General features: G+C 33.0%; 1 protein-coding gene across 1 annotated transcript; it reads right to left on the bottom strand.

Annotated features, from left to right (window-relative positions):
* Window positions 1–28: 28 nt before the first annotated feature.
* Window positions 29–17,542, bottom strand: LOTGIDRAFT_139826 (hypothetical protein; the record flags this gene model as incomplete). The annotated part of the gene is made up of 10 exons (XM_009049883.1): window positions 29–255; window positions 581–830; window positions 1,446–1,645; window positions 1,909–2,097; window positions 7,679–7,883; window positions 12,207–12,364; window positions 13,222–13,450; window positions 13,670–13,819; window positions 15,929–16,046; window positions 17,310–17,542. Coding segments are annotated over 10 exons (1,959 nt in total), but the record flags the coding sequence as incomplete, so codon positions are not given.
* Window positions 17,543–19,848: the final 2,306 nt, after the last annotated feature.

Below are 19,848 nucleotides of genomic sequence, written 5' to 3'. Positions count from 1 at the left end.
TTTATTATCCCCTCAAATAATAAATAGTTCATACCTTTTCCTCATCTTCTCGACAATCTCTTAAATTATACGTCAGATCATGCTGGATATCCTCAGAAAACTTATCAGCAAACTCTGGATACAGGGCCAGTGCATCTAGCAACCCTCGTATTGATATACATTGTAGTTCACAGTATGCTAGTGACCGAACATCACCATGCGATGTACTCACTGGTTCCGTAAAGCTGATGTCTGAACCAAATAAATCTCCTTTTCCTGCAAGGGGAAACAAAGATTTGATATGTTTCATTTATAATTCTGTGGGATAATTACCGGTAAAGAGGGTTTTCACAATTTTGACCAAAAAAAAAAATTATAATTTGCGGTACGAAAAAAACAGAATGCCCTTTTAAGTTTTTCCAGAAATTATTTAATTCCATATTCAATTAAAAAGATACAGCAGGGGTAACCACAGTTTGCTAAAAATTGAATGCAGACATATCTTGAGTAAAGCTTATGTTGGGACAAACTGCTCTTATTGAAGCATGGCTCTCTCTTTTAATAATGATATCAATCACAAAAAACACCATAATTTTCTTACCTAATATGGCTACCACCATGTCATCCTTCAAAACTTCCATGGACCCACTACAAAGATAATAGATATAGTTGACGGTATCTCCTCGGCGTGTTAAAAACTCAGCAGGGGCACAAAACACTCTCTTTGTTTGAAGAGAGATGGATTTCAAACATCCTTGTGTTGCATTCTCAAAGATTGGTAGCGACAGAACTTCTTTATGGAGCTGTAAGTTGATTTCTCCTCGCATTTCTTCAGGAAAGTCTTTCAAAACCTGAAAAATATCAGGAATTGCTGGATTTATAGGACTGTAGCTCTATTATCTTGTTATTTTGTAGGCATTTGTTAGTCATGTTAGACTAGCTCTTATTAGGCATTTGTTAGTCATGTTAGACTAGCTCTTATTAGGCATTTGTTAGTCATGATAGACTAGCTCTTATTAGGCATTTGTTAGTCATGTTAGGCTAGCTCTTATTATCTTGTTATTTTGTGGGCATTTGTTAGTCATGATAGACTAGCTCTTATTAGGTATTTGTTAATCATGTCAGACTAGCTCTTATTATCTTGTTATTTTGTAGGCATTTGTTAGTCATGATAGACTAGCTCTTATTAGGCATTTGTTAGTCATGTTAGGCTAGCTCTTATTATCTTGTTATTTTGTAGGCATTTGTTAGTCATGATAGACTAGCTCTTATTAGGTATTTGTTAATCATGTTAGACTAGCTCTTATTATCTTGTTATTTTGTAGGCATTTGTTAGTCATGTTAGACTTGCTCTTATTAGGCATTTGTTAGTCATGATAAATAGTAGCTTTTATCATTTCTGTTATTTTGTTGGAATTTGTTAGTCATGTTAGACTGTAGCTCTTGTTGCTACCCATAGAACTTACCTCATTAATATCAATCCCATGATTCATTGACCACATGGTCTGAAAGTATTCCTGCATTCGTTGTTTCAATTCCTTCGGAATGTGATGAGTCCGGAAAAAGTCCTTGAGGTCTTTAGTTTTGGAGTGAAAATTGGCACGCCTGGCGTACATACGTTGAATTATTGCAGTTACATTACCAAAAACTACTGCATGCATCATTGCTGAAAAGTTAAGATATATGAAAAGGTCAGGAGGTCAAAGGTTAAAGGAATTTGCTTCCTAAAATAATTTTCAGAATTTATTTTGACACAAACAGTCAAAGAGCATCAAGATACCATATAAAAACTGCTATATAGGCTTATTCAAACCAAATTCTCATACCCTGTACCATTTACATTTCAATACCCATGTCAAAAAAATAAAGTATCACCAGTAGATTTAACCTTTGACCTCATAATTTGAATATGCCTACATACAAACCTACCTCCAATCAGCATGGCGCATACAGAGAATATTTTTTCAGCAGTGGTATTGGCAGAGACGTTTCCAAACCCTACACTCGTGATAGAACTACAGGTGAAATAAAATGCTGTTAAGTAGGATATGGTGACGTCTGGTTTTGTCTTGTTGATGATTGGTTCATCCAGTCTTTCACCGAGTTCATATAACCAGCCTGAAAAAAATAAAAAGCCAAACGTATTGATGGAATACTAGAATGAAAGGGATAGGTTCACTATGCATTTGACCAATCGTACCAATCAAATACATGTATGTCCTGAGTTATTCGTGTTTGAAAGTTAAAATGACGACTTGTCTTTTATTGAGAGACTCTGCCATATATTGAACAGACATCTATAGAAAAAGAATATGAAATTTCTAATTTGAGGTGTTTTTGGAGGAATTATGCAATTTTTGTGCTATTCAAGTATTTCTGAAGACTATTTACATATATTCAACGAGGATTATTTCCAAAACTGACATTTAAAAATCAACAAGCACCTTTAAATAAAAGGTAATTTATGTTTTAATGAAGCAGGCACACACTCTCCCTTAAAGAACTAATCATAACAGTCCTTGACATTAATATTGAAATTATAGATTTGAATTTGTTTTCTTAAACCAAACAATCTATTTCTTTAACTTTATTCACTGTATTGAATCCTGTTTAAATATTTCTATTTAATGATTAGTTCTAATGTAAATTTAATTAGTTTGTTTCAAGGCCATGTCAATTCCCTTCAGGTATTTTGAACAAGAACAAGTCTGTGAATATATTTTGAACAAGAACAAGTCTGTGAACATATTTTGTACAAGAACAAGTCTTTGAACATATTTGGTACAAGAACCAGTCTGTGAACATATTTTGTACAAGAACAAGTCTGAATTCAATGAGTTGACCACAATGTGAACTCTTCATACTAAAGAAATAATATCAGTCTACCATAGAACTTGATCCTTTTACCACTATTTCCCAAAAATAAGAATTAATTTGATTTCAATCTAAACAAACTGGGTAAAATGATAAACTTGCAAGTGTATAGAGTTGGTTGTTAAACCCATGAGGGTAGAATTATAGAATTATTCCGTTTAATGCCACAGTGACAAATCACTAGTCAAATTTTCAGTGACAGGCAAAGAGAACCATGTATAATTATGCAAATGAGTTCTCTATAGCACATGTGATATTGTTTAATTACTGTAACGCAAGGAATTAATGTACCCACCAAATATGCGCTATTTTGTTGATGTTAATTTTGATTCATGATGTTTCCAAGTAGTAAATTCTGCATGTATCGATTCTTTCATCTTTAGTGACCGCTTAAGATGCCACAGAATTATGTATAGCTGTTTAAATAAACATTGACCAAACAAGTCACAGTCATACATTTGAACCCAATCAGGTGAAGAATAGTAGGATATAGTGCTCCATTTCACTCACTACAGTTTGTACTGTACATGTAACACATAACAAATGTCCTGTTGCCCTTCTTTGTTCTAGTTTTGATCAAATGCAGAAGTGGAGGGTGTAATATTCCATATTATTCTTTCTCTTTGCTTGAGTGATCTTTAATACAGGTTTTACTGTACATGTAGAACAAAACAATTTTGTACAAAAACAGAAAAACAAAGATCAAAGATAAACAAAATAACAGAAGCATCTTTGTTGACCTTACTGGATTTTGATCGATGGCGGCAAATCTCGGTGGACCAATAAAATATTGACATATGTTATATTTCTAATACTAACAATGTTTCCGTCAATTTGCAGCATTTTTCAAGTCCATCATTTTCAGAGTTTTTCTGCATTACTGGTTAGTCCAAAACATCTGTCTCTATTCCAGCCTCTGGTGGCTATTTTTACACCCTCTGAGTGTGCAGCTGTTTTAAACCTATTTCTTTACAGTGAATCCACCAAACCGTGATTTATTCAGACAGGCAGGTATTTTTGTAGTTCAATCAAACCATCATTATGTTCCTACACCATTTATGTCATGTCTGCAATTCTATCAAAGCCTTTTTAAACAAGCACCAGAGTTTGGTAATTTTTCAAGGTTATAAATATGTGTCAGAAAATGCACACCTTGTAGATGTGGAAAATCCCCATAAAACAGGCCTATTGTTTCTGACAATACACCAGCCAACAACTTTCACAATAGCTATCAGTGGCTGGAATAGAGGCAGATGTTTAGGACTATATTACTGATGTGGAGCTATTCAAAGCAAATTGATTCATTTGGAACTAATTTGACGCCAGATCAATTTTAAAATGTTTCTTGAGCTTCTCAAACACATAACATGTCCAATTTCGGCTAATTCGATTTATTCTTAGAAACATTTTGACAATATAAAGAGATCAAATGAAGTTTGGCATTATCAATTTTGAATAAAGTGCCAAAAATAGAATTATTAGAAAAGGTTTTTCACAAATTCTTCAACTACAAAAAGCATATTTTCTAAATCTTATTTTCAATGTTATTTGACAAATTCTACTTTTACAGTGTTTTTGTTAAACAATATTTGTCACTATTTACTTCTATGTATCTACCTGATCAAACTGAATTTGTTTTAATAGGGTTGATTAAAAATGAACAGTAATAATTGTTAATTAAGTAGCTTGACCTAGTTTTGATGTTGGTGTACAGTTTTCATAAATTTCAACAAAAAGATTTTCAAACCAAAAAATCAGACTGTCCCTTTAAAGAAGTACCCAATAGGAACTACTCAAATATATATAAGTGATCATTTTTTTCAAATTTCTAGAATATTTGTACAATATCATGAGGTTCTATACCTTTTTGGAAAAGTCATTCTTGGCATTCATCCTGTTCAGGTTAGCCATACCCATTTACACCTGGGTTGACTGGAATATTTTAAGAAGTGGTTGCCTAGCAAGATACGCCCACTTTCCTGATACATTTTCAGTATATCAAGGGCAGTCACCAAATCTAATTTGTGCGAGATATTGTTGATTTAAAAAAAGACACATTATTTAATCAAATTCTGACATAAACTGTCACCTCTATCACCAACAAATTTTGATGAGTTTTTACTAAGTCATGGGCAATAACTCAAATTCTGTTGATCGAAAAATTGTCAGATTCAATCTTGACTAAGATCTCATCATTATAAATGATCATATCAAGTTTCATTTAAATAGGATAAAAATTGTACTCTCTATTTTGACGCGTTTTTCATAAATCAAGGGCAATAACTTGAATATCAAACTCTTCAAAGATCTCATCAATATAAATGATCACACAAAATTTCATTCGAATCAGATGAAAACTGTAGTCTCTATCCCGTTCACAAGCCAATTGTGGACAGACAGACGGACGTGGATAACGACAATATACGTCCACATTACAACGTGGGCGTATAAAAAAGATGGCTTATTCAGTTATTCAAGGTCACCAGACTTTCACATCCCGACCGAGATTAGAACCCATTACCATTTTGGTTGGTGTAACCAAGAAAATGACCAAGATACATTTTAATAATTAAAGTATATACAGTGTTCTCTATGATATCTCATGTTTTTAGCTGCAATTGATTTCCCTCTTATGTCAGTTTTAAAAGTTCTCAGTACTCCGACATTCTATATGTGTATTACCACACTAATCAGTGGTCATGACACTTAGAAAAATCTTTATAATTTGTCAGTTTGTGTCTTTGAATGATTAATGTTCTTGTGTGTGATGGTGCAAATGGAAATTGGGAAAAAAGAGCTTCAACAACTCAAAAGTGTTGTGTGTTGTTGGTAATATCTGATCTTAGCATAGATGACCACAAAGATGACCTTCCTTTAATGTGGCTTATGAAACATATTATTTTGAAAATTGCAAATTGTAAATTGAAAAGTAAACATTTTAAATTTGTTATTTTTGTTAGCTGGTTTTGGAAATCTACTGTACACATTAAAGCTAAATGATTACCTATTGTAGAGAAATATGTAGTATATGTTTTTTATTAACCCTTTTAAGATATATTCAATTTGACATGGATTTAAATATTTTCAAGTATAATTTACAACATTTTAACATGCTGCCCTAAAAATAGAACCTGAAACATATGGTTACTCAGTTTCTTCAGACATATGACCTATCTCAGCCTGCTTCCTTACTTATTGTCAAGTAGAACTTGTTTCCATGTCTACACTTCAAGAAAAATTTATAAAAGTTTGTTTCACTTGAAGCTTATGACTTTAAAACGATAGATTCGTTTGACTAACCTTAGATTCAGAAATGGGAATTTCAAAAATTTGAGCCTTCAAATCCTTTATTGTCTAGAATAATTCACGTTTGAAAATTAAAATGACGTCTCGTCTTTTGCTTAATACTCCGCCATATATAAAAAAGATATATGTAGAAATAGAAAGTTAAATTTCTAGTTTGAGGTAAATGGAATTATGCTATTGATGTACAGTTCTAGTACTTCTAAAGACTATTTACATATATTTAAGACACAAATCAACCCCTGAAAATGGTGAATCATGGATAGGTCAATCCAGCTGTAAATAAGTCATCTTTCCTCATCATTCCAGTCAACCAAATAATCCAGGAAAGATTATTACAAAGAGGTTTAAACAGCCAGTAATCTTATAGACTGGAACCTCCAGAACCTAAATTGTTACTCTAAAAATTTATCTTCACATTATGTAACATAATTATATAAATCTCCTATTGTTTTAAAAATGCTCATGTAAATTTCATCTATTATTCATTGACAACTGTCTAACAATTCTCACAAACAATCAACTATAAGGTTTAATTGGAAAAACATCAAACATTAATTTGGAAAATTGATTCGAGATTTGTTAAGAATGTATTTATAACATCGGATGGAAAAAATCTGTCACATAAGCAAAATTTTACCTTGAATTTATATGATGTCAACATGAAAATGAATGAACAATGAAAAAGGGACTGGGTCTACAAGTCAACCCCAGAATTATTTTAATAACTGGAGCATTTGATTGGTTGAATGCCTCAACGATTCTTTGTTGCATAAGAATTTCACTTGATCAATGTTGGAAAGTGCATTCTAGTAAAGAAAACAAGTGATTTCAATGTATGCTAACCAATCAAAAATGCTGTAAAGGTGGGTTGTTAAAATATAAAACAGGAACAATTTGGTTTTGCATATTCATGAAACACATAATTATATTCACTCAATTTTGTAAGTTTGGATATTTTGGAATTGTATGCAGTTCCATACATTTCAAGAAAATATGTTGGTGCCGAAGTTTCATAAATTTGAAAAAAAAAACATTGGTGGAAATATGTCACTGCATGAATTTTTAAAACAAGTTCCCACATATTTATCATCCTCTGACAGTTAAAATGCTTTAAGTTTAAAATGATAAAATCAAATAGTGAAGAAATAATTCTGCCATGTTTTTGTGTTATGTTTTTGTTATGTCAACATATTTAAATCAGAAAGAAAAGTAAACAATTCAAGTCATGTTTGTATTATCAACAAATCAAATACAAATACAATTTAAAATCATAGTTTTTACAATCATACAAGTCTCTTAATAATCTTTACTGTATTTGTGTGTATAATGAACAATTTTGAATCCTAAAAGGGTATTGCAGTCTGTATAGTAAATTGTGACAAAAACTTTAGGATTTTTTACCAGACGCTCCACAGTCAATATTTATAGTCCACCATTTTGTTTTTTTTATAGTAACATTTGGTTTACAAACGAAAGTGCTAATATTTTTGGCAGTAAAATTTAGCAAACAAGGACTTACCTACAGACCAATTAGAAGGGTTGTTCTCCAGCTCACTTTGACCAATGGCATACCAGATACAAGCCAGCCAATGAGCACCCAAGGCAAACATAGACATGAGTAATGTAACAACGAGAATACTGTATTGGGAGTAACGGTCTATTTTTTGAAATAATCTGGCGAGTCGTAATAATCTGGCAACTTTTAGCAGATGGATAAATGTACCCTGGAATATAAAATGAGAAAATTGGATAAGACAGTGGCCCACAAACTATTTGTCTTAAAGGGAAAGTTTCCACCTCAATTTGACCATTCATACTTTAGTCTCTGAAATCGGATATTTCTAGCTAAGCTTATCAGTTATAGTGTTCAGAATTATCTGCACGCAGTGGTGTTTCTAGGAAACATCAGACCATTCTTTCACTAAGTAAAATGATAAATATTTTGAATGTGGGTGGGCAAAAGCTGGGCCAGCATCTTTCTTTCTGTACATGAAAGTTATGACGGCTTGTCTTTTCTTGAGACTTATAGACATTCAGAGAAAGGAAAAGTGAAATTCTCAGTTTGCGGTATATTTGAAGGGATAATACCACTTTCAAGCAGTTACAAATTTTAGACCCAAGACCCAAATTAACCCCCAAAATTGGTGAATGTCTTTTGCAATATCAGTTTATAGCATAACTTAACACAAGAAGGAATTACAACTGTATGCCAATGCAAAGTTAAATATTCATTCTGATAAATGTTACAGGTATAATTGGAACTGAATTACATCAGCTGGTAAATCTAATATTCCCACCAAATATTCCTTTAATTTGTTTCAAATGTTTATATTTCCAATTTTTGTGTCAGCTATCATATGTTTTTGTTTAGAAATTTCTAGGTAGTTACCCTTTAATAAGTCAATCAGCAATCCTAGATGAATTTGATTGATATTAAAGAGTGGGAATAGTATTTAATGTAATCAAATTGAAAATTTCTCGTAGGTTCTAATAGACTTCTTATTTGTCATAATCAGAAAAGCATTTTGTATAGAGACTGTTGGGTTGCCGTGACAATGGAGACATTACTGTAAATGACCAGTGCTGATTGGCTGAATTCACCAGGGACAGGAAACAATAGCTGACATTATTGGATTTCTTTTGTAACATTTGAAAGGAGCGATTAATAAAGTTATGGTTACTTGATGACCTAAAGGTGTACGAAACAGATTTAACATTCATCCCTTGATAGCCTGTTCTTCAATCTGTCCACAGAAAACTGAGAGTATACTAAGCACATTTCTCTGCAGCCATGATAATCCATGTTGGATTTTGGGGTTCAAAGAAAACAAAATGACTATGGTGTCACAATCTGTTTGCCTGTATATATAATAATAACATAATAAGTTGTGAACTATAATCACTGGTTACTGATAAGTATTTTTATTAAATTGTGACCAAAATGACTCTTTCACACAAATGGGGTGGCTAGTACACTTATATATCATCTGTGTTTGTGTGTTCATGTCTACAAAACAAAATGACCTAATGACTATGATAGAAACATGTTAAAGAGCAGTTTAAAAATCATGTGACATTGTGAATATTTATCACCTCTATCCCTAATACAAGGTTTAGCTACTAATAGTCAACACAGGTAGATAAATAAATAGGGTTTTACATTTGTCTTTCATGCATCTGCTTAAGCTAGTAAAGATTTGGAAATGTAGGAAATTTGTCAGGACAGCTGTATTAGTCTACTCTTTTCTCGAGTGATCTTTAACATGCACAGTCTGTAGCACGCTGGGCCTCAGTTTATTGCCCCTTCCTAATCACTAACCATTTCTTCCCATTTCTTCCATGTTCAGCCCTTCTGACCTGCATTACTGATAGGGGAAAACTGGCTTGAAAGTCCAACTTATCTCGACCTATGCCAGGATTGAACCCTGGACCTTCAGGTTAGCAAGCAAGAATCTAAAAAGGAAACAAACCTAATCTTTCTTGTTTACTACAAGAACATGTTTTTGTGTCAATTTTTAATTAAATATGGACTGGTGTAGTAATAAAAGCCAGTATCATATAATTCAATTATATCTATAATTACAAACCAATATATACACTAGCATGATAAACAACATTATAAGAATCGGGTTACTCATAAAATTTTACCACAGATTTTCTTATATCAGTTTTCTGTGGTAAAATTTTCAATTTAAAAATATTTTTAATCTTAATTATGAAAATCTTTCTAAAGAAGCTTTTTGAACTTACTGCTTAAATGTATGGCACACAAATTTTATGTATAAACTTTTTCCAATCTGAATGAACAAAAAATTATTCAGATTGCAAAAACTATCTAAAAGGTTTACATTAACCTTTTACAGCCCCTAAGTTGTTTTGTTGATATAGGACAAAAGATGAACAGATTTAAGGAAAATGAACCCCAAATTACAGAGAAATATATCTTCTACAGCAACTAATACTACCGTGCCTTTATAAGGCCCAACAACAAAACTAGTTAAAGCTGCTTTCTTAACAAGTGATACATTTCATTTTTAATTAACCCTTTTAAAACAAATTCAGTTTGATCAATTAGATATATAGTAAATAACAAATATAAGATATATTTTACCCTCTTTTGATAATGAAAATGTTGCATACTGCATCTTTAAAAGTAAAGTGAAGCAAAAACACAATATAGTTCAAAGACTTCTGAATTTAAGAAGAAAAATACAAAAAAGAAAGTGACAAAGCAATAAAATTGAAGAAATATTGTATTTAACAACAATAAACCATATTTCACAACATAATGTTATTAGTAGGGAATCTTCAGTCATCTATAATTCATACAAAATATTTTTTATGTTATTACATGGTATTACTTGTTGCAATGTTGAATACTTGACCTTTTAAGTTCTACAGATATTTGTAATTCTATTATTTTTCATTTTTTATGGTTTTCTTTGTTTAATGTTATCTTGGGATTTGATGACTTTTGATTTCAAGTTTTTTCATGTCAGAAAGTAATGCCACTATTTCTCAAAGGCCTACTGATGATTAGGTATTGCCAATCGTGTTAAGATACAATATGTATCAGGATGTAAGGAATACTGTACGATATTTATCACAATATTGGGAAACAGTGGTGTCGCCAGTGGGGCAAAAATGGTACCCAATTGTTTTTGTTCCAAAATAAGTGTCACAATGCTCCTAATCCATTCTATTTATCAAAAATTTTCTTGGAGAAGAACCCTCTAAGATGCAGGAGCTTTGTGCTTTGTGCTTCTACAGATTTGTCATATTTTAAATCCCAGCCTCAACATTTAATTTCGATATTTTGTGAACCTATATTTCTTGAGTCAAATGTACCTCGATTCACGTTATTACTGTTTCCAGTACAATTGAATATATTTTCCTTCAGTTTTCCTTTTGGCAGTGAATTTAAAGATTTTTTAATTATATTTATTTGTATCTATTTATGATTTGTTAGTATAAATTCTGACTACTATTAACAGCAGTTCAACTCAACACAAGCTGGAAAAGAATTTCATCTGATGATGGAGACACAAACTCGAAACAATTACATTTACAAATTAGATTTTAATATGTGCAAAAAGAAAACAATTCTGACTATTCTGTGATTTTTTAAATGAAAAAGATTTTCACTCTGTGCATTTAAAGTAAAATATTTTCATTTATTGATGAAAACTGCAGCCCTGGCCACTGTAATTCATTTCATTTCTGGGTGACACTTTACTCATTCTCATTATGACCTGGTCTTTTTTTGCTAAAGTTAAAGAGTGGCTGTATTATTAAAGTTAACTGTTACAATTAATTATTCAATTCAAACAATGTTCTGTTAAGAATATCCCAGAATACCTCCCAATTGATGGACCAAGCTTTTAATATGAGCAAGTGACCCACAGAAAAAAATGAAAAATAAATTCTCTTTGAAATGAATTAATATTTTCAAAGCAATAGTGTACTCTGCCTGCACTTGCAACTCAGAATTTCCATAAAAGTACCAGAGTTTTGTGCTAATTGCTCCCTAGTCAGCGAAAAAAGTTAAAAACTTACAAAATTATTATAGACCTGTAAAAGTTATCAATTTCTTTTTAACTCAAACTCACAACTATCATGGTTAAAAAATTTATTTGCCCAGACAACAAAATAATTGTAGCTTGGTATGATTTTTTGAACAATTACTACTCACTCAAGGGCAATAACTAAGAAAATATTGATCAAAACTTTTGAATGTGAACATATAACAATCTTAAAGACTTTTATTTAATGATTTGAATTGGTTTTCTAATTTCTATTTGTTTATCTGGAACACATTTAGCTTCAATTTGCACCATTTTGATTTTATTATAAATATTTATGTTTCCTGTGATTCCAACATTTTTCATTTGAACATTAATATCACAAACAACTACTGTATAATTGTGTGAATTAATTTTCTATTATAGTGCACAGTTTGTTACTCTAATACAATATGAACACAAACTATGAGCAGTTGACTACCAGTCCCTTTAACCTTTATCACAAGAGTGATAAAATGTTCTTACCGTATCAATCTGGAAAGCGTAGAGTAAATCAAAGGGTATAGCAGCTAGTAAATCCAATAAAAACCATCCTTTAATATAGTTCATAGCTATTAGTCGAGACATATATACCACCTGCCCTCCTTTCGATACAAATGTAGTTCGGAAATTCAACAAAATATCTGAAAAATAAATAAAAAAATTTTCAGGTATGTAAATATCCGCTTATATAGCTGATAGAGCTCATAGAGCTCAATTGCAGCTATGTGTATCTCTTTTCAGACTACAGATGTGATGTCTGGTAACCAATCTATTCAAGAAGAACATACAACTGTTTAGACTTCAAATAATTGCTCAATTTCAGGTAAGTGCATCTTTTTTCTTATCTCTATTATAGCTGTGTGTATCACTTTTCAGAAGTAAAATCTGATCTCTGGTTACCAAATGATTCCAAAAGACTTTAGATTGAACTACAAATAATTAAAGAACCAACTGAGAGAGCTTGCAGAGCTAAAATTTACATGAATAAAACCAAACGATGTAACCATTAATACCCCTAAGTACACATCTTGAAACAAATGTTTTAAATTTGTCTCAAAATGTAGACTAAATAAAAAGTTCTACTTGTCCAACTTCAGTAGAGACATAGGCTGAAATAGGTCAGTTGTATGAAGATCGAATGAAGTGAAACTCTGAGTAATAATATATTTTCAGGTTCTGTTTTAATATTTATAGATAAAAGAAATATAGAAACAACCATTTTATACAACTTAATTCATGAAAATCCTGTCTACCAGCTGTTCTTGGCTAAACCTCTTGACATTGATCTTTCTCAGATTATTTGTACCCATTTTAGCTGGGTTGATTGGAATAATGAGGAAAGTTTCTAATTCTCTTAATGACTGAGAAACAGAACCCCCTCAAACCCAATCTATAGCAAAAATTAGATGATTTTGATAATGTCTTTTCTACCATCAACTCTGTACACATGAGCCATTTTCCCCAAAATTCAAGAAAATAGAAAGGGGAGATTACTTACCAATAATAAACAAAATTTCAACCACGACATCAGAATATACAGAATCTCGTGATCTGTCACGCCCTTGAAATGCTGCATTATACGGTACCATAATAGCGATATAAAATGTACATAATAATATCAGCCAATCCCAGCCAATTTTAAATATCCCATAATGCACGATGATAAACCTTGATTTCTGCACTTCCTGTACTTTATATTCTGGCATGCTTCCAGAAAAATTACCAAGCTGAAATGAACACAAAATATTTCTTAGGATCCTTCTAATTCAATATTGCACCACAAATTGTTTTGCCAACAATGACAAGCACATTTTACCGCTTGGGGGCAGCCCTTGTCACCTGATCATGTTAATGCAGATCCACATGCTTATATTATCAGAAGTAGTCACAAAGGGGCGTACATCGGCTAATAAGAGAAAAGATAGCAGACAACAAAGAGCACAAACCTGTTTCAACTTGTTCTTGGCCTTGTTGTTTTGTTTATTTTTGTTGTCGAACTGTCCAGACAGTTGATAGAGAACAGCTCTGCTTCGTCGTCTGCCGTAGTTATAGTTCTCTGGAAGATCAGTGTGGGGTGATAACATGTCTTCATCCTTCTCTTCGTGGGAATCTCCAGTATTATCTACAATAGAAAAAAGACTAATACTGTTCCATAGAAAAGGTACTGGTTGATTTTGACACAATTGTTTTTGCAGCCTCTTAAATTTCTTGTATAATCAGCCATAGAAAAAGGGACTGGTATATCTAAAACCGAAAATAAAATTTATTGGCAATACAACAGACTGGTTGAAAGTGACAAAACACTTTTTGATGCTTGAAGTATTAAGTAATATAGAAAAAATATTGTCAATGCATTTTGCAACCTATCCTGTTGCACATGGATAAAACAAAAATAAGTCTGGTTTGCTTTGTCTACTTTATTTTCTAGATGTAGAAGACTTTCCAGTCTTTTTACAGAAAAAGTTCGCTCTGAAATCATGTGTTACATATCATACGTAGTATGGTGTTGCTCGATTGGTGAGTTCTGAACATATTCCTTCTGTTCTAATTCTGGTTTCAATCAAAATCAGATTATGTCACATTAAAAATGTTCCTTTCACCGCCATTTGATTTCTGTCTGCATGTACCCTTTTGTGCGCAACACATGGAACTCTGTTCCAATTTCTGTTTCAGTTTTATTGAATGTGCAGATTATTCTATAAATACCAAATGTGCTGAACTCACTAATCGTGCTGAAGATATAATATCGTTAGTCCTGAAATGACCTTGACCATTTCACATCTTTTTTACCTTTCATTTTGTTCACCATTTTCTAATTTATTCTAAATTCATATCACACTATATCTAACATTTAAATAAAAAACGATAGTGTGCCACTGTCCTTTAAAAATTTCCATGATTGTACACTGCATGACACTGCCTGCCTTCATTTGGACTGAAGAATATTGTTGTTGTTGACTTTTTGTTCAGTGTATTCACTTGTTATTCTCAAAGGTAACTCAAAGTCCAAATAAGGGAACTATGACCTGTTTCAAAGATTTCCATTAAAGAATCTTTGTTTTCTAGAACATTCTAATCTGAACTTTTTCGATTCTGTTCTGTGAATTCACTGGCTGTTCTCAAAATTATCAATCCATGTATGTGACCTTTGATCCCTTATTATGTCCAAACAAGAGAATACAGACCCTTTTTTCACACTAGCTATCTTAATGACACATTTTCAAAAATCTCCACAGTGTAGAATGTTCTAATCTAGACTTCTCAATTCTGTTCAATGAACTCCAAAGATAAGAATTTCCCATTCTCAAAACAGATGAGGAATCTTGCATCCATACTTTGCTTAAAGTTAAAACACTAAATATATTATTTCGTCAATAATGCTAAATATTCAGCCATGTTGCAAGAAGTATGTCTAATTGGCAAGGTAGAATTAATTTTTGATTAAGAGGACCAATGAAGCGTTTCGGTCGCTAGGCATTTCACATTGTCTAGTTCCTTTCCACCATTTTAACCAATTCCCAATGTAATAGAAACCTGTTTGGCATCAATACTCTAAACAGTTTGGTCACAGCTCTATGATTCCTGACAATGGCGCCATGATTCTTATGACCTTTAGAATTTTATATTTCATGGAAATCGAAACCTAACATGTCAACATGTAAAATTGTATATCAAAAAAATGTTTTCATCTTCATTTTTGGTGAGGGAAGTTCAACAATTTTTTTTGTCCTCATTAGATAGCAAAATGTATGCAGTGTACAATGAGGTGAAATTTAGCCAAAACTATGGTACTAGCCTACTCTTTTTGAATTTGTAACTGTCAAGGGATCTTTAATGTACACAGTTTGTAACGTATAGGGCCTTGGTATATTGACCCATCTGATCGACTACATATGTTTTCCATCTCAGTTCTATTATCTGCGTCACAGACAAGCAGAAAAACCAGGTTGAGAAATCCAAACTTGACCTTTGCTAGGTCAGGTTGCCTGACCCAATTCAGAAAAGGAGATGTATGTGCACAGCTTGAAGCATAGAAAGGCTTTGGTTTATTGTTCCATCTGAAAGGCTTGATGCTTTTTCCATGTCAGCCTCTCCTATCAGAAAATTGGGTTGAAAAATCTTAAGGTAAATTTTAACTTAGGATGAAAAGGAGAAAAAGTCGAGTGACACTCACCCCTTTGGCACTCACCATTGATATCTGTGACATTGGTATCGTTATATATTACTTTATCTCGTGTTATATCTTTATGTGATACTAAAAATAGAACAACTTGTCTCTTCTCATTCTTGATGGGAACAATGTCTAAAAGGCACCAAAATGGACTTCCTGAAAGAAGAGCAATAAAAAGAAAAAAGTTTTACAGCCTTTACTACTATTTGCAATACTGAAATACAATAGTTTTACATCCTACTGTTCTATTTTTGATTGAACTAAGGAAATGAAATAGAGTTTTACATCCTACATAAACAATGAACTTTTATTGCAACTGCACAAGAGGGATCACTCATTTATAAATACAATATTGCATCTAAACTGTTGAAATTCAATGTCATTGTTATCAATATCATCAATATGACTGAAGCTGATTTTATTGATTTAATGTCCGTGGGCGTTGTCTAGAGACATGTTGTATTCAGAGATAGGCATAAAATAAATGCAGTATCCTCCTCATTCTTCTGGTTTTCAGTAGTGGGGTTCATTGTCGAGATAAATAAAAACAACTGATGGCATTAATAGTTGTGTCTTGTGTTTATTTGCTCTACTCAACATTCACAACGCCACAAGCGAACAGCCTGTAGATACAGGGCAGGTACAGGGTCAGGTCACAAGACCACAAAGGAACAGTCTGTAGATACAGGGCAGGTACAGGTCAGGTCACAAGACCACAAGGGAACAGCCTGTAGATTCAGGGCAGTTACAGGGTCAGGTCACAAGGCCACAAGGGAACAGCCTGTGGATACAGGGCAGGTACAGGGTCAGGCCACAGGGTCATAAGAGAACAGCCTGTGGATACAGGGCGGGTACAGGGTCAGTCCACAAGGTCACAAGGGAACAGCCTGTGGATAGAAGGCGGGTACAGGGTCAAGCCACAAGGTCAAAGGGCCACAAGGGAACAGCCTGTGGATACAGGGCGGGTACAGAGTTAGGCTACAAGATCACAATGCCACAAGGGAACAGTTTGTGGATTCAGGGTCAGACCACAAGGTCACAATGCCACAAGGGAACAGCCTGTGGTTACAGGGTCAGACCACAAGGTCACAATGCCACAAGGGAAAAGCTTATGGATACAGGATGGGTACAGGGTCAGACCACCAGGTCACAATGCCACAAGGGAACAGCCTGTGGGTACAAGGCGGGTAAAGTGTCAGGCCACAAGGTCAATGGGCCACAAAGAAAAGCCTGTGGATACAGGGCAGGTACACAAGGTCACAATGCCACAAGGGAACAGCTTATGGATACGGGATGGGTACAGGGTCAGACCACAAGGTCACAATGCCACAAGGGAACAGCTTACAACCCACTTAAATGACCTAAAAATAAAAAAAGTGTTACTATTAATAGATCAACCTGGAATAGGATCTTACTTACCATTTTTTTTATACATCATAATTTCTGTTTTTAGTTCTGTTTTATTCTGCAATGCCTCCTCAATCTTCTCTTTCTCTTCTTCCTCAGTATCGTTGCCATAGAGAAATTTACAGGCACAGCTCTTGGCCATGACTTGGGCACGGAAATATCCTGTAAGCTCGCAGAATCCATCAGAACAATATACGATAGGACCACCAGAACCTTGTGCGTTTCCCAAAACAAAGTTACTATCTGAAAAGAGAAAATAAAACAAATTATTTTTACTTGACCAATTGAAGTGAACACAGAAATGTTGAATTTACAATCCATTTTTTTTTTAAGTATCTGTTGTTTTTGAAAAAGTATTTATTCATCATTGATTTCAAATTTAACTATAACTGTATGGGATATAATACTCAAATACAATTTCATATTATTTCATACTGCAGAGAACATTGCAGTTAAAATTCATTTCATACTTATTTCCCAAAAACACCCCACCCACCCTCAGGTATTTTCTAGATACGCCCTTGTTTATGAGATTTGAAACTTAAATATAATTTTATTTACTACAGTTATCTAGGATATGAGACTCCAATTTCATTTCATTTTAATTCAAGTAACCATATTAATAAGATAAGTTTATCATATTGACAAACCAATAAAAACACAGTATTTAACGAGGTTTGATTTATGTCTGATGACCTTGAGACAACTGTAAAAGACTTTTAGGATTAGAAAGAATCATTTTCATAATCAAAGCGGCACCAGGGAGTCGTAAAATCAGCCATTGTCGAATAACAGCAATTTTATTGTTTAAACAATTAGACCTCAAAAGTAGGCTGCATTTTGAAATCAGTCCAGCAGCGAAGGTGTCCGATGTCTACAACTTGATATTGGATATCAATAATAATACACATAATACGGATATATAGAAATATCGGTGGCAATAAAATTAACAAGTTTTTACATTAAGCCAAGTCAATAAATCTTTAAAATTCTACTTAAATACTTTCATAATCTTCTGTACTAATACATAAAACATAAATCTAACATTTCAGATATTGATGTACTTTTATTCGCCCAGATGGAAATGTGGATAGAATGTCATCCACGTTCTCAACTTTTTTTTGCTTCTGTAATCTTATTTGATGTCATTTTCACTTGGTTACGTCGAAGAAATGGATGTCATGGATTCTAATCTAGGCCGGTGTGCGAAAGTCTGATGACCAAAAGATTTTATCAAATATGGAATGCTGTTGTTATATTCAAAGATATTAGATTCAGTTTTTGATACGGTTTAGGTAAAAGTTATTGGAGTTGTTGACATGGACAAATGTATCAAAATGTGCTGTGTAAAGTGATAGAGATTTCAATTCTCATGTGATTTGGAACAAACTTGATATGTAGATCTTTAAATTTCCGTATTTCAACATCATCATTCATTCATTCATTCATTCATTCAAGAAGTTTGATAAAAGAAAAAGATCAATAGTCTTAAGAAAAAAATACGATCAAGAGTTTAAACATGATAAAAAATGTTCTATAAATGAAGTGGATTTCGTCCGAACTTAAAATTAAAAGATCAAAGCTCAAGTTTAATTATCACAAAAAACTTAGTCAGACATTTTGAAATCCTTGTCAACACAAAGTTTAATGAAAAACAAATTTCGACGCAATTACGCAATTACTTCGGAAAGATTTTGAACCCAAGAGTAATGAATCAGTCTAGAAATAACATGACGTATAATGTCCTACTCTGCTCGCACCTGGAATTTCCGCTTTTTTCCAAAACAACTGCATTCCCTGACTAGTTGACTACACAAGCACAATGCTTTTTCCATGTCAGTCCCTCTGACCTGCCAGTGTAACCCACTAAGCCTATGTATGCCTGACTATTTTGAAATTGGAACTACCATTCAAGGCACAGTCTGTAGCACTTGAGCCTTGGTTTATTGTCCCGTTATTGTTTAGTTGGTCAATCAGAAGTCAACCACTTCCACCTTCATCACTGACAGGAGAAACCTGAAAAATCTGAAAGCTATATCATGACTTATGCTGAGAATCAAACCCAAGATGACTTCATCCCTTTAAGAAGGTTTTCAAACCAGCAGCTCTTTGGGTCTCACATCACAATAATAATCTTTGGACACATGCAATGAGTTTAGGGTCCATGGAACCTTAAATATTCCCATCGCATCTCTACTTCCTCTATTTGAAACATCTAATTTCGTCCACTACTATAAATTTATTGCTCCTGATTTTTTCATGCTTTGGACAAGATTTTTGGTTAAAAGGATTGTTTCACTTGTGCAGATTTTTATTATTATTATTATTATTATTATTTTGATACATGTATCAACCTTTTATAAAAGTGTACTAATTATTAAGCAAGCAGTTGATTTTGGTTTGGTGTTTGATTTTACAATGGCTTGATATTTTGGGTTGAAACCTTCTGCCGAATTCGTACAAGATATCTTTCTGTACAGCTTTTACTTTACTAAAATTTGTACATTCTATTTCCAAAATCTACCAAAAAATAACATAGTGACGTTA

Source organism: Lottia gigantea, assembly GCF_000327385.1.
Source record: "Lottia gigantea unplaced genomic scaffold LOTGIsca_140, whole genome shotgun sequence".
NCBI classification, from domain to species: Eukaryota; Metazoa; Mollusca; class Gastropoda; family Lottiidae; genus Lottia; species Lottia gigantea.
This window is presented reverse-complemented; position numbering and strand designations above follow the sequence as displayed.